Raw genomic sequence first — 16,085 nt, 5'->3', positions numbered from 1 at the left:
TGTAGTAGAGAGCATCAGAGAATCATCCAGAGCTGGACCCAAAGATAGTAGCAAGAGAGCCCCAGGGACACACCTAGAGCTGCTCTAAAAGAACTTCTGAAAGTACCACCAGAAAGTCCTGGAGGTACAACTGAAGAGACTCGTAGATAAAAGACAGAGACAGAAAAGGGGAGAGAGAGTGAAAACATATAAGAGGGCAAGGGAGAGAAAGAAGAGAGAATGAGAGGGAGACCTGAATTGGGATACATGCAAACCCTCAATACATTTCCTGTAATTACTACAGTTATTATAGTAACTATAGTTACCCATATTGATTGATTTTCTGTCCCGACTCCCAATTTAGACTGAAAACTCCCAGAGGGCCATTTTCTACCAGGCACCCCTAGTGTCTGGCAAACAACAGATAGATTATGAATGTGATGATTACAGTGATAAGCACAATGAGGTAAAAAATCAGTCAGAACCTAAACTTATTCCTTCATTTAAACCCAACTTTCTTTCTCAGATCCAGACTAATCTGGATCACCCTGGTTTCTAAGCTAAGGGGGAAACTCAAATGCTTGGATATTTCAGGTGGGCTTTAAAGCACTCAATCACCATGCCCCCTCCTATCCTACCTCGCTGCTCTCCTATTACAACCCGGCCCGCACACTTTACTCCTCTAGTGCCAAACTACTCACTGTAACTCAATCTCATCCATCCCGCCACCAACCTCTTTGCCCACATCCTGCCTCTGGCCTGGAATGCCCTCCCTCTTCATATCCAAGAGACAATTATTCTTTCCATCTTCAAAGCCTTGTTGAAGGCATATCTTCTCCAAGAAGCCTTCCTTGACAAAGCCCTCATTTCCTCTATTCCCACTCCGTTCTGGGTCACCCTGAATTGCTTCCTTTATTCACTGCCCCTTCAGCCCCACAACATTCTGTATATATCCATAATTTATTTATTTTTATGAATGTCTGTCTGCCCTGCTAGACCGAGAGCTCATTATGGGCAGGGAATATGCCCACCAGCTCTGTTCTGTTATACTCTCACAAGTGCTTAGTGCAGTGCTCTGCACACAGTAAGCACTCAATAAATATGATTTATTTATTGGTTTATTGATTGATAACATCTGAATGCCTCATTACTGTCCTACTAAAATAGCCGGTGACCTGTGAGCTGGGCTTCAAGTGCCTGGGCCCTGGCAGCCAAAAGCCCTGCTGTGAACATCCTCTTGGTTTCCGACCGCATTACAAATTGCCTGACATGGCCATCTGTGGCTTTGGAAATTTTGGAACTTTGCCGTGGAATGAGGAAGGCCTGATCTTGCCAACCCTTGCTGGGAAAAGCACGCCCTGGTGTCTCTAACACTTTCTATCGACTTCTAGAAGAGAAAGGTATCCTAAGTGGAAAACCTGAGCCCTCGGTGGCTGAGGGGAGACCCAGAATCTAAAGGCTCTCCATTGGCATGGTCTTTCTGAAGCAAATACTTCAGTGACCCTGGCATTGCTTAACAAAGAATCCAGAGCAGAACTCTAATGTGATAATTGCTACTCTTAAGACAATGCATTTGAAATTGAAGATGCCTGGAGTTCATTTTAGTGCGCAGTGTTTACTTATTTTATTTTTTTACTGCATTTGTTAAGCGCTTACTATGTGCCAGGTGCTGTACTAAGCACTGGGGTAGATACAAGCTAATAAGCTTGGACACAGCTCGTATCCCACATGGGTCTCACAGTCATAATCCCCATTTTACAGATGAGGTAACTGAGGCACAGAAAATTTCAGTGACTTGCCGGAGGGCAAACAGCAGATAAGTGGCAGAGCTGGGATTAGAACCCGGGTCCTTCTGGCTCCCAGCCTCATGCTCTTTCCATTAGGCCACAATGCTTCTCTATTGTCCCCAGACTTGCATATGAGATTGACTATGCTGCCACTCAACTATATTCCTATGAGCACTTGGTCCCTTTATAGGCTATATTTTAGCACTTAGTTGGGCCATGTTTGTCAACATATTGATTTAAATTCCTGAAACTTGTTCCTAAATCAGAGGTGTTATTTATGCCAATAGACCCAAGAACAAATCTAACTCATTACTTGGTAAGAACAGATGGTGAGAGAAAATGTCCTGGAAGTTATTTATTAAATTTGACGACATGGCTCTCTGCATGCTGCTGGCACTCATCACTAAAACTCCCTTGATTTGGTCACTGACTGAAAAATTAAAACAAATAAACTGGTTTGCAAATTAATCTCCCAGTCTGTTCATCAGCAGAGAGCCATGGGGTGTACCCCCGCCCCTTGTCTCTCGAGAGGGATTTGCCCGAAGGGGCATGGGAGGTATGACTGACAGGTTATGTTTTTCCTGCAGAAGAAGGGAGGGCCAACTAGAACAGGGATTTGGGAAAAGATGGAGCCCTGGTTGGGGGTGGGGGGGAACTGTGAGAAACAGAACTGCACTGCAGTAATTCCCCGCCTCTTTCCACTCTGTGCCTCGTAAGGGTAGCTAAGTCAGTGGGGTGGCACTCACTGGCAATATGTGCCAATCCCTACTCATTTTCTTCATTGATAGGGCCTGCTGCCTTGATTTCTCTATTTCTACTATAATGCCTTCCACCTCATAGGCATCTTGTAAGGAGAGATGGCTAACACATGTCATTTGTTTTGAGACTTTTCAAAGAAAAGAAACGATGCTATGTGCATGCTGCAGCCTTGCATCTAATTTCATCATCATCATCAATCGTATTTATTGAGCGCTTACTATGTGCAGAGCACTGTACTAAGCGCTTGGGAAGTACAAATTGGCAACATATAGAGACAGTCCCTACCCAACAGTGGGCTCACAGTCTAAAAGGGGGAGAAAGAGAACAAAACCAAACATACTAACAAAATAAAATAAATAGAATAGATATGTACAAATAAATTAAATAAATAAATAGAGTAAAAAAAATATGTACAAACATATATACATATATACAGGTGCTGTGGGGAAGGGAGGGAGGTAAGATGGGGGGATGGAGAGGGGGACGAGGGGGAGAGGAAGGAAGGGGCTATTAATTTAAACAAAACTTCGGACTGGCAGAAATAATTATTCACCTGGAAGTAGTCTGCAGTCCCTCCCTGGCCTCCCAGGGGCATAGAACTATTTCTTCTAATATAGGCTGATGAAAGTCCTGACAGACAATGCCAGGATGGCATCCTTCAGGCCAGGAAGAGCCATCTGCTGCCCGGCATCTCACCGATCAGGTGCCCACTAAACATCCAGGTTAGTTCTGTGATAAGAGCAGACCTCTTTAAAGGGTCTGTAAAGTTCAGTCAATCAATCAATGGCATTTATTGAGCACTTACGGTGAGCAGGTCTGGAAGGCCTATGGAAATCCAGGTCAATTAGACTTGTTCAGGCTGGGGAGTTGTTGGAAGCTTCTGGGTCCTGGGTTTGTAGGCTAGTTCTAACTGCATGGCTGACTTAACCACTATCACTCTGGCTATTGGGGGCAGGGAGGCAAAAGGTTAATTACAAAGCTATAAAAACTTACTTGTTAAGTGGAGTGTCTGGCACTTGTGTTTTCATCGCCTCCATGGCTTCTTTCATCCCCCTCTGATAGCCAGACACCTCTGAAACCTTGTGAAATTCAGGATTGTGTCTCATTAAATATTCTCCTAGGAAATTCACTGAGTCGAACTTGGGTGGAATTTTATCAGTTTCTAGCACCTTCCTTTTTTCCACTTCCATTAGCAATTTTTCCATTCCGGGGACTAATGTGGGTAACAGTTTGTCAAGAAGATATGCCCGAGTATCAAGAGTCATTTTCTCATCACTGAACCACTCCTTGGTCAAGGCATCTACGGGAACTTTCTTCTTCATCTTTTCTTCTCTTGCCTTCTGCAGGTTCCTCTTTTGCACTTCTTTCTGCTGCAATGCCAGCGATCTCTCCTCTACTTTCTCTGTGAAGATTTCCTTCCATGGAAAGTCTTTTCCCATTGTCTCCTGAGGTTTCTCCCCACTGAAAGGCACATTTTTGGCCTTCCCAAATATGGGAAGGGTCAGCTCTTCGGCTTGGCTTTCTTGTTCTGAATTGCTGGCCATGCTTCTCTGTAATAAGTGGAAAGGAACCACTTTAGATTGGTAATTCTGAAATCAGTGAATTAGCAGAAAAGGTCAGTAGAGGAATCAGTCAATCAATCAAGAGTATTTATTGAGCGCTTACTGTGTGCAGAGCACTGTACTAAGTGCTTGGGAGAGTCTGATACAACAGAATTAGTGGTCACATTCCCAGCCCAGAATGATCTTACAGTCTAGAGGGACTGAAATGTATTCATTCATTCATTCAATCATATTTATTGAGCGCTTACTGTGCGCAGAGCACTGTACTAAGCACTTGGGAAGTATAAGTTGGCAACATATACAAGTGTACGTGATCTGAAAGGAAAATTGAGGAAAAAAAAGGAACATTTCTTTACCATTTTAATCATCTCTATCTCAATATACTTCCTCCCTCTATTTCCTCTTTCTATGCTCATTCATTATTCAATCGTATTTATTGAATGCTTACTGTGTGCAGAGCACTGTACTAAGCACCTCTTTCATATTTCTAACAAAACTTGGCATGGTTATTGCTAAGTTATTGCTACACTCTAGTCTTTGGTCAACAGTGAAGATGTGCCCTCAGACTGTAAGCTTGTTGTGGGCAGAGAGTGAGTCTGCTAATTCTGCTTTATTATACTCTCCCAAGCACTTAGTAAAGTGTTCTTCCAAAAGTAAGCACTCAGCAAATACCATTGATTGACTGAAGCAAATACATATGTAACTAAATACAACAAATGGAATTCCTAGCACCAGTACTATAGTCCTCAAAGTTATGGACACTTAGTATCAACTATATACATCAATTTCAACAGTATTTATTGAGCATCTCCTGGACCCAGAGCACCGAACTAGACACTCGATAAACACCTATAAGTGAAAGATGAGATCTCAGCCTTTGAAGACTAATGGAATGTATAACCTAATCTCACTGCTAACTGGGGTACCAACACTGTGATACTGACAACTTGTGTCAGAATGGAGAAAGTTGAGGATGCTAACAGATTTACTGAACCTACCTGCAAGGCTGCATAATTTCTCCTTGTAAGTCTGCATAGAAACAGATGTCAATAAAGGCCAAAAGCCAAAACAAAAAAACAAAAAAAGTGGAGTCAGTGCATTTGACCTGCATGGGTGAAAAAATGGAAGGAATATGAAAAGCCTCTGAACAACTCTTTAGTGGAGGTGGAAGGATTGATCAATAGGTGCTAAAGAGAAACCGAAAAGCAAGTGTAGCTGCGCTATCTGATCTTTGGGCCATTTTCTGAAAAATGAGAAAGTAAGGATTCACTTCTTTCAAAATGTCAATGGTGTTCAATGAAAGATAAAGTTAGATAATGATAATCCAGTATTTTTTGAATGCCAGCAGTCACCACCCTCGCAGGAAGAGGGAGAGCAGACTTTGATCAATTGTGAGATCCTATTTTCACCATCTCCTCTTTCCTTGATTAATTTTCAATCTTCCCAATGTATATCCCCCAATGACCACTTCAGCCTTCCACACCACTTAAGCACTTAAGTATTCACAACTCCCATAGCTCTTATGTACATATTTTATATGTTCCATTATTTTCCCCATCTCTATCATACCCTCTGTATTTAAGCTGCTGTCTTCCCTGTCAGATTGTACATTTCATGAGGACAAGAGTGTCTACTAATCACATTGTATTCCCCCAAGAATTTAGTACGTTGCTCTGCACAGAGTAGGTGCTCGATAAATACTATTGTTTGGTTGATACGCAAACATAAGCAAACTAGCTTCAGAAATGAGATATCTTGGGAAAGTAATTGGAATAACTAAAGATATCTACCCCTGTCTTAGTACAGTGCTCGGCACATAGTAAGCACTTAGCTAATATCGCAATTATTATTATTATTATTACTATCTAAACAAATTAAGAATGATAAAATGAGGGATAGCTTGGGAAATAATTGAAGAAAAACAACCAAAATAGTAAAAACTACCAATAGAATAGGGAAGAAAGAAAAACTAGTACACAACTATGCCAGAAGGAAAAAGACCCAGTAAAGAAGGAGGAGAAGATGACAGGAGGAGGAGAAGAATGAGGAGGAAGAGGTGGAGGGAGAGGAGGAGGAAGAAGTGGAAAAGAGGAGGAGGAGGAAAGGGAAGAAGAGAAGGAGGAAGATGAGAAGGAAGAAGAGCAGAAGAAGTAGGAGAGGAAGATAAGGAGGAAGAGGAGGAAGATGATGAGGAGGAATATTTACTGAGCACCCACTGGGTGCTTGGGAAGTACAGAATAGTGGAGTAATGTTCTCTGCTCATAAGGAGCACCCAGAGGAAGCCAATATATACACTTAAAGATCAGGTAGAAAGATTTGGATTGATATGAAAAGGAGGAAAAGATAAAAAGAATGTCTAGATATAGAAAGGTTAAGTCATGAGGCATGGTGAGAAAAAGTGGAAAAAGGAAATGGTGGAGACAGCAGCAGCATCAGAGCATAATACCTAACACATAATAATATTGCCTTGGATTTCTATATCATTTTTCTCCTAAGAACTCAAAGTATTCTCACATCTACTATCCAACTTGATTTTTCCACATTATTATAAGAAGGGAGGTAGGCATTAATAACACTATTTTACAGAGCGATTGAGTGACTTCTAACCCTCAGCTCCAGATTCTTTCCACCAGGTCCCACTACAATAGCATTACCCAAACCTACTAATAAAGAAAGAGAGGAAGCGAAAAGAAACTTGTGCCAGATGATATAACAAATCAATGACAAAGTTTAGAACTGGCAAAAGGGACTAGTGTTGTCGGTGCCAAGGGCTCCCAAGACGAGTAATAGCAAATACTGAAGTGGTGCAATACCTTCGTTTCTTCATCCTAATGGTATTTATTAAGCACTTTCTACGTGCTAGGTACTGTATGTACTAAGGAGTGGGGTAGATACAAGATAACCAGGTTGGACACAGTCCCTGTCCCACCTGGGGCTCACAGTCTTAATCCCCACTTTCACAGATGAGGTAACTGAGGCCCAGAAAACTTAAGTGACTTGTCCAAGGTCACACAGCAGTTAAGTGGCAGAGCCGGGATTAGAACCCTGGTCCTTCTGACCCCGAGGCCTGTGCTCTGTCCACTAGACCATGATGCAATCTGGTCCCTTCTGTATTCTCTGCTCAGACATTTGTGTCTGCAGAATGATAACTGAAGGAAGACTTGAATTGTTAAAAAGAAAAGACTTAAGGAAGCTGGGGAGAGAAACTTGAAACTAGAATAAAGATTTCCTATTCCATCTCTCCAACTCCCTTTCCCCAAGGACTCAGCCCGTTTCAAGTCTTTCCCACATTTAAGCCCTTTGTCTCTGTAACTTGATGGCTGTTCAGGAACAGAAACAACACCTTTGGGGGAAGACTTTTATTAGCAGGTTCCCCTGTGAAAGCCAATTTCCCAAATTTGATTTGGAAATAATAATCCGGGAATGCTTCTCCAAAAGCAGTCTGGAAGGGGATGGGGGTCAAAGGGCCCAGGGCTTCTTTTCAGTTTGGTTCTGCACCCCTGTGTAGGTGCTATTTGTTCTTTCGCTGGGCAGAGGTCTTTAACCCAGGCTCCTGGAGACACTCTTAAATGAACATGACTCCTGCAAAACTCTCCAAATCAGTTAGCCTTATTTCAGGCTTTGTTCTCCCTTGTGGAGCTTTCTGCCCAGACCTTCAGGGGCTGATCCCTTAGGAGAATTTTTTTACAATCTCCCCGGAAGTCCAAATTAGTTTTGCATTCCCATTTGTTGACATACTCCGTTTGGCTGAGCATTCACCTTTTGTATTTTCACAATGCACCATAGCCATGTGGGGTCTCTTAATTTTTATTTTAAACAAATGTTCCCAGAATGTATTCATGTCGGATCCGCCAGCTCTGAAGGATGGCCTTTTCTCTTACCCTTCCAGTTTCCGTCAGGACAGATATTCTTCTCCCGCTTTCGGGGCAGCATTGACAATGAATGGCAATTTAATATACAACCATCTGGCCCTGGCTCATTAGAAAACTCACATGCAAATTAAGCGTTCGTCAATCATGTTGTGGAGTTGGGCTGCCGGGCCTACTCCAGTGTGCTTGGCCACTCACGTGTCTAAACAGTCATCAAAGCCCTGGCTTTGTATGCTCTGCCACTCAGAATGGCAGGAGACCTGTGGGACACCACAGCTCCAATTCAACTCTCCTCTTAGAACTTTCATTGAGTTGCGGCAATTTGAAGGAGAAATGACAACAACAACAAAAAAACTCACAACAAACAGGAGGAGCCATCTTCAACTTGTATATTGGGATCCTGAATTTGAAGGAGAAATGACAACAACAACAAAAAAACTCACAACAAACAGGAGGAGCCATCTTCAACTTGTATATTGGGATCCTGACATAGGCATCTCATGACTCCCTAAAGCTTATTATTATTATTAATAATGCTAATATTTGTTAAATGCTTACTATGTGTCAGGCACTGTACTAAGTGCTGGGGTGGGTACAAGCAAATTGGGTTGGGCCCAGTCCCTGGCCCACGTGGGACTCACAGTCTCAATCCCCATTTTACAAATGAGGTAACGGAGGCACAGAGAAGTGAAGTGACTTGCCCAAGGTCACACAGCAGACAAGTGGCAGAGCCAGAATTAGAACCCGTGACCTTCTGACCCCCAGGCCCATGCTCTATCCACTATGTCATGCTTCTTCCTGACTTCTGGATTGCCAACTCACAAATTCCAACACTCTCTCAAGTGTTAGTGATGGTATTGACTCATTGCTTCAAGCAGATGATGAGTTTATGATCATCTATATCATCATCTATATATATGTATATATATGTATCTATGTATATATGTTTGTACATATTTATTACTCTATTTATTTATTTATTTATTTTACCTGTACATATCTATTCTATTTATTTTATTTTGTTAGTATGTTTGGTTTTGTTCTCTGTCTCCCCCTTTTAGACTGTGAGCCCACTGTTGGGTAGGGACTGTCGCTATATGTTGCCAACTTGTACTTCCCAAGCGCTTAGTACAGTGCTCTGTGCACGGTAAGTGCTCAATAAATACGATTGATTGATTGATTGATTTGGAGGGCATAAAGTGGAATTTATTATTAAAAATATTAGCTCATGGGCTTGGGAGTCAGAAGGACCTGGTTTCTAATTCTGGCTCCACTACATGTCTGTTGTGTGACCTTGGGCAAGTCACTTTATTCTTCTTTGCCGCAAACCTCATCTGTAAAATGGGAATTTAGACAGTGAGCCCAATGTGGGTCGGGGATTGCATCCAACCCAATTACCTTGTATCTACTCCAGGGCTTAGTACAGTGCCTGGCACATAGTAACCACTTAACAAATACCACAGTTATTATTAGTAGTTATTATTAGTATTACTATTCCCTCTAGACGGCAAACTCACTGTGGATAGGGAATGTATCTACCAATTCTATACTACACTTTTCTAAGTGTTTAGTAGAGTGCTCTGCAAACAGTAAATACTCAGTACATACAATTGATCAATTGAAATAGTTCTCCATGGGCTTTTCCTACTGTAAGGATGTGGGGTAACTTTGGAGTGAGCGACATCAATTTGAGAGGAATTCTTCTAACAGCTCAGACTGTCCCACCTAAATTAAGCTCTGTGGACAACACCCAACTGGCATGACTCTGCTACCGGAATTTTCTCAACTGAGTGTAAAATGTAGAACTATATAAAGGAGAAAAAGTGGAAGAGAGAAAATATTCCAGAAACATATGAAATTGGAATTTGATGGCTTTGGAAATGGGATGCTTCTCCATAAAATGTGGCAACCTAGGGATTGCATGGTGGGAAGACTAGAGGGTGGGGAAACGAAGGGGAGGGGAATTTCTCCAAATTTTGTGATACAAGCACAAGGAACATAAATGGAACGTCTTTCTTTTACCAAACAAGGTGGTCCTCAATAAAGTTGGTAAGAGGATAGTTCCATAACGTTTAATTCCTTGTCTCCTTAAGGTTGGACATTTTGCTGATAGGTTGAGAATGAATCCTTTTTATGCCTTTGTTCTAAATTGACTGGAAAACATACTCATCTATCTCTGGACTACAGGAATACTCCTCGCTATCTGTTGAGCCAAAAAATGCCTCTGAGCTGAATTAAATTTCTCAGCTCTGGTCTGCAACTGGAGCTGAAATTTTCCTAGCACTATCTATCCTCCCTCTTAATTCCCCCTTCCTGGAAGGGCCCTATCAGCCGAACCCCCTTAGGCCATGCCAAACCAAACTCCCTTTCTTGGTTGAAGAATGACTGGAATTAAATATTTTCTTTTGCCTGCTCCCGCCATAATCTCCCTAGAACTCTGGTATGTCCCTCCCATCTACTCATTCTCTCCTCATCCTCTGCTTTTTTTTATAGCATTTGTTAAGCACTTACTATGAGTCAAGCATTGTACTAAGCCCTGGGGTAGGTACAAGCTAATTAGGTTGGACACAGTCCATGTCCAACGTTCACAGTCTTAATCTCCACTTTACAGATGAGGTAATTGAGGCACAGAGACTATGAGTGACTTGCACAAGGTCACACAACAGACAAGTGGCAGATCCAGAATTAGAACCCAGGTCCTTCTGACTCTCAGGCTGGTGCTCTTTCCACTAAGCCACACTGCTTCTCTAACTTATCTGCCTCTAGGCATCTCTCCTCCAGCCAAGAAATTTTAAAACCACACAATGAGCACAGCAGGGTAGGTTTGGGCTGAAGATGGGTGTGGAGCCTGGGTTTAAAATGATACTTAAATGGACAGGTAACAAGGCAATGAGCCCATTGTTAGGGATTGTCTCCATTTGTTGCCGAATTGTGTTTTCATTCATTCATTCATTCATTCAATCGTATTTGTTGAGCGCTTACTGTGTGCACAGCACTGTACTAAGCGCTTGGGAAGTACAAGTTGAAAACATATAGAGACGGTCCCTACCCAACAACGGGCTCACAGTCTAGAAGGGGGAGACAAACAAAACAAAACATGTGGACAGGTGTCAAGTCATCAGAACAAATAGAATTACAGCTGAATGCACATCATTAACAAAATACATAGAATAATAAATATGTACCAAGCGCTTAATACAGTGATCTGCACACAGTAAACGCTCAGTAAATACAACTGAATGAGAAAATGGTGAACCCTGGTCCAAACATTCAGAAATGTAGAAATTAAAAAAAAATTAAAAACATTATTTACCCAATGAGCCATATGAACAGAATAAAATTTCAGATGCATAATACAGATAAACGGTGGGGGAAATATATTCTGATTGGCATCAATTTGACAGTGAACCACTGAACCTGGAGATGTCCTCTGGACATTACAGTCTAGACTGTCTTCTGGACTGTAAAATTGTCCTCTAGACTGTAATGAAGTTATGGGCAGGGAATGTATGTACCAACTCTGTCATAGTGTACTCTCCCAAGTGCTTAGTACAGTGCTTGTTTATATGCCATTCAGTTCCCTACTTTAAACTTTTATTCATGTGCTTATGCAAAATGTGTGGTAGTGTCAGCGCTTAGAACAGTGCTTTGCACATAGTAAGCACTTAATAAATGCCATTATTATTATTATTATTGTAGATGTTTGGAGGATCTATTGAACTTAGCGCAATATGAACATATTTATTAAACCGTACTTATTAAGGTTTAAGGCCCACAGAAAAAAATACAGTCCACTCTCTGTGGTCAGTTTTCTATACTGTTAAAGGAGAGAATTTGTGCTGCACATAGTAAGCACTTAATAAATGCCATTATTATTATTATTATTGTAGATGTTTGGAGGATCTATTGAACTTAGCGCAATATGAACATATTTATTAAACCGTACTTATTAAGGTTTAAGGCCCACAGAAAAAAATACAGTCCACTCTCTGTGGTCAGTTTTCTATACTGTTAAAGGAGAGAATTTGTGCTGCACATAGTAAGCACTTAATAAATGCCATTATTATTATTATTATTATTGTAGATGTTTGGAGGATCTATTGAACTTAGCGCAATATGAACATATTTATTAAACCGTACTTATTTAGGTTTAAGGCCCACAGAAAAAAATACAGTCCACTCTCTATGGTCAGTTTTCTATACTGTTAAAGGAGAGAATTTGTGCAGATAAACAGGTCTCCCAACTCTAACAGTACTCTCCCAAGTGTTTGGTACAGTGCTCTGCACATAGTTAGTGCTCAATAAATACCATTAGTGATGAAGAAAACTTGGGGAAAGAAACTGGGCTCAGCTGACTAATGAAGGGGACATGGTCCTCGGGTAAAATGGAATCTGGATGGGTGTCACTGCAGGAGAGACAGCTGGGCAGAAGAAAAGTCTTGCAATGGTGAGTGTCAAAAAAAATAAAGAAAATGCCATGGAACAACCCACAACACTGGATAATTCATTTGGGGATGATCAAAAGTTAAGCATAATTGTTCAGACATGTTTCTCAAATGGTATTAGAGTGACTCCTTGGCTTTACCAAGAAATACAACAAAAATTCCAGGGTTGCACTCTTCATACAGATCTAAAAACTGTTTTTTTAGTCGGGAATTATAATCCAAAACACAAATCAGAGACTGCTTCCCTACCTCTTGTGTCTGCTGTCAGGTGATGCTGCTGCAGTGGTATACAATCTGTAAATCTTGTAAAAACAAGGCAAGAAGTGTCAGTTTTGAAAATGTGTGGCTCTCTCTCAAAGCCACCGTTAAACCAACAAATAAGAGAGTCCAAGTAAATTCCTTGCACTTGTTATCAAATATCTCTATTCTCATTTCTCTGGAATTTATTTTGCTGTTACATTTAATTGGTCACCAAGGAAAATGCATTGATGCATCATGTCATCAAATCATCATTTTATTGATAAAATAATATGTTATGGGCATTTTCTAGATGTTGCTTAACTTTCTAATATATGCTCTTTTTCCCAGAAGCTCTATCAGAGGGAATTTTGAAAAAGTCAATGATATCTGACCATTAGAAGATTTTGGTTACATTAAACCATCTTCAATATTTGTATTGGAAAGGAAATTGTTTTCAGTTTTATTGAGGAACTGGAAGGCCAGACTTGGGTACTGTTGGCAAAATAGCTCATTTGTGTATAGTTTTGAATGTGTGATTTATAAATTTGTAGGTCTCCTCTATTCTTTACTTCTAGCCACCACAACTGACAAAAGCACCTGGTGAATTTTAATCACAGTGCCCCATTCCTTGAAGTTTCCTTTCATTAATGTCTCCTCCACCTCATTAAAATATAGTTACTAAAATTATTCCTTATTTAAATTACAGTTAATAGCCTCCTCAGGCAACAGGTGGTTGATCTGAACTTTACCTAGTTTTAGCAAGTCAATTATTTCCTTAGACTTGTTAACTTCATAAATTTAACCACCCGTGGACACTTTCTACAACAGTTTGAAACTAGATGGCTACTGGTTTAAAAATAAAACACATTTTTTTCCTTTCATCAACCCACATCCGTATGCTTCCTTTCCCCAAGAAGACGGATTAACTATTACACTACCTATTTGTACAAGGGACTGGAAAGGCAATGCTTTGAGTCCCTCTGCAACTCCACTTTATAAGCGAAATGGTTTACAGTAAGTTTACCCGGTGACCAGGGGTGGATTTCAAAATTTTCCACCCCCATGCCACCAATGACTCACTTCTCTTCAACATCCGTCAGTCCCTGGAATAATGTGCTAACTAGAAACTACAGTTCCCAGCAACCTTAGGACACTGCATTTTATTCTCAACTCCCTCAGCAGTGCCCACCAGTGTTGCTGGGGCATGTAGTTCTATTTCAGTGTGGCAATTTGAGGAAGGAGATGGGTGGTGGCACAAACACTTAGAATTTGCTGCCCTGGATCCTGGTCTAATTCCCTTATACATAAATAATAATAATAATACTGGTATTTGCTAAGTGCTTACTTTTTGCCAAGCACTATTCCAGGCACTGGGGTGGATATAAGCAAATTGGGTTGGACACAGTCCCTGTCCCACATGGAGCTCACGGTCTTAACCTACCTACCTACTAACCTACCAACTCTCTCATTTTTTTGTTCATGGAATTACTCAGAAATTCTCTTCTGACCAGTCAATCAGTTATCACTACCAATCCAATACCTCTCTCTTCACTCTCTTGTCCCCCAACCTGCCCACATAGACCACTTCAAAGCCCTTCCAAATTCATGATCTCCTCCGGGTCTGTCTCCACCGAGAGGCCTTCCAATCAATCAGTCAAGGGCATTTATTGAGTGCTTATTACATGCAGAGCTCTGAAATAGTACTTGGGAGAGCACCGTACAATTGAGTAAGTAGACAGGATCCCTCTCCTCCAGGACCTTATAGACCAGAGGGGAATACAGACTTTAGAATAAATTAACTTCCCCAATTCACTTCCAATTTTCCCACTTTATTTTTCCCCATCTACCCTTCTGCAGCACATAAGTACTCCCAACCACTCACAGCACTTATGTACCTAGTTTATATGCTCTATTATGTCTTCAATTTATGTTAGTGTCTGTTTCCCCTACTAGATTGTAAACCTGCGGGCAGAGATAATGTCTACTAATCCTACTGTGTTCTCTCAAGCACTGGGCACAGGACTCTGTGTACAACAGGTGCTCAATAATTACAATTGATTGACTGAAATAAGATATTCTGTGTTGATGCATTTTTAGATTCTATATAAAAATATAATATTTCAAGGCCAGGCCTTGTTACCCTTTAAAGGTAACCCATAAAAAGCCTCTTTTAGATAGTCATATAGAAACTGTAATGTAAACAGATTAATTCCCTTGGCTCTACATTTCAGAAGAGGCTGTAGGTCAGAATTATACAACTAGGATGAAAAATCAGCACAAATCATCAGAAAGCTTCACGGATCAGTCTTGGGTCTGAACTTCTTAGGTCCTGTGGTCCAGGTCACATCCTGTCTTCATTCTCTGCCCCCATTTTCTCCACATCTCTAAATTGGGGATAAAAATAGCATCCAACATCCAAAAGGGGCCGTGAGAGTCCACATTTCATTTGTAGAACATGGAAAGCTGATGGTATTTTTATAAATTAATTATTTATTAATAAGCAACATCATGGGAGGGTAAAGCTAGCAAAACTCCAGGAAGGCACCAGTGCCGCCAAACTTAAATATCAGCTGTGTAAGAAAAAAAGGAAGAAAATATCAGCCAGTATTTCTGTAACCAGACATCAAAGTTGAACTGTGGTTTTCTGAACCTCTAAGAAGCTCAGAGCAGAAGGCTCCAGTGAATGAAGGCAGTCAATCAATGAGGGCTTACTGGGAGAATAAAATGTAATTATTATTATGGAATACTATAGAACATTATTATTAAAAATAATATAACAGAGTTGGTAGACACATTCCCTGCCCAGCACAAACTTACAGTCTAGAGGAGGAGACAGACATGAATATAAATAAATAAATTACTATGTTCATAAATGCTTTGAGTCTCAGGGAGGGGTGAATAAAGGGAAGCCTTTCAAGCGACAGAATATAACACTATTCTGAGTTTCAAATCCCTTAAGTGAAGAAACTCATTTAGGACATTAACCTGAGTTAACTCTGGGGACTCTGACTCACCTTTACCAGCGGCTGCTTCAATCCTGCGTTTGGGTTTGGGGAAGGGTGGAGTTTTCAAATGAAGTCAAATGGTTTTTAGCCAGTAGGCATACTAAAGTGGTGTGGGGAGGGGAAGGGGGAAGAAGAGAAAGTTAACTTGATGAATAAAAAGCAAACAATGTCCTCAAATATTAGATTTCCTCAGTTTCTCTTAGTCCTCTCCTTCCTGTATTTCCCCAGTCACCTCCCTACCGGCTGCATTTTCTCAGGAATTCTACTGATCGTTTGCAACCGCTAAACACTTCAAAAGATGGCAGTTATTACTGTTAGTACTGCCAAGAAACTCAGGTCCAAGTAAGGGAAAACGGCACAGGGCAATGAATGCACCTGAATGTGCCTTTTGTTTCTTAAAGAGCAACAATTTCCTCTTCTATTTGCCACGATTTTGCCA

At 40.9% G+C, this 16,085-nt stretch overlaps 1 protein-coding gene across 2 annotated transcripts in view; it reads right to left on the bottom strand.

Moving 5' to 3' along the window:
* EFCAB5 (EF-hand calcium binding domain 5) overlaps nucleotides 1-15,853 on the bottom strand; it is an 80,110-nt gene extending 64,257 nt beyond the window's left edge. Inside the window, exons 1-3 of one of the 2 annotated variants that reach the window (XM_038759379.1) lie at nucleotides 15,656-15,853; nucleotides 12,651-12,703; nucleotides 3,519-4,075 (exon numbers count right to left, since the gene is read on the bottom strand). In XM_038759379.1, coding sequence (XP_038615307.1) covers nucleotides 3,519-4,069 — 551 coding nt within the window. In that variant the 5' untranslated portion in view covers nucleotides 4,070-4,075; nucleotides 12,651-12,703; nucleotides 15,656-15,853. The remainder of the gene's footprint in view (nucleotides 1-3,518; nucleotides 4,076-12,650; nucleotides 12,704-15,655) is intronic. The other variant, XM_038759381.1, reaches the window with a different exon arrangement.
* Nucleotides 15,854-16,085: the final 232 nt, after the last annotated feature.

Source organism: Tachyglossus aculeatus, chromosome 17 (genome assembly GCF_015852505.1).
Source record: "Tachyglossus aculeatus isolate mTacAcu1 chromosome 17, mTacAcu1.pri, whole genome shotgun sequence".
NCBI lineage: Eukaryota > Metazoa > Chordata > Mammalia > Monotremata > Tachyglossidae > Tachyglossus > Tachyglossus aculeatus.
This window is presented reverse-complemented; position numbering and strand designations above follow the sequence as displayed.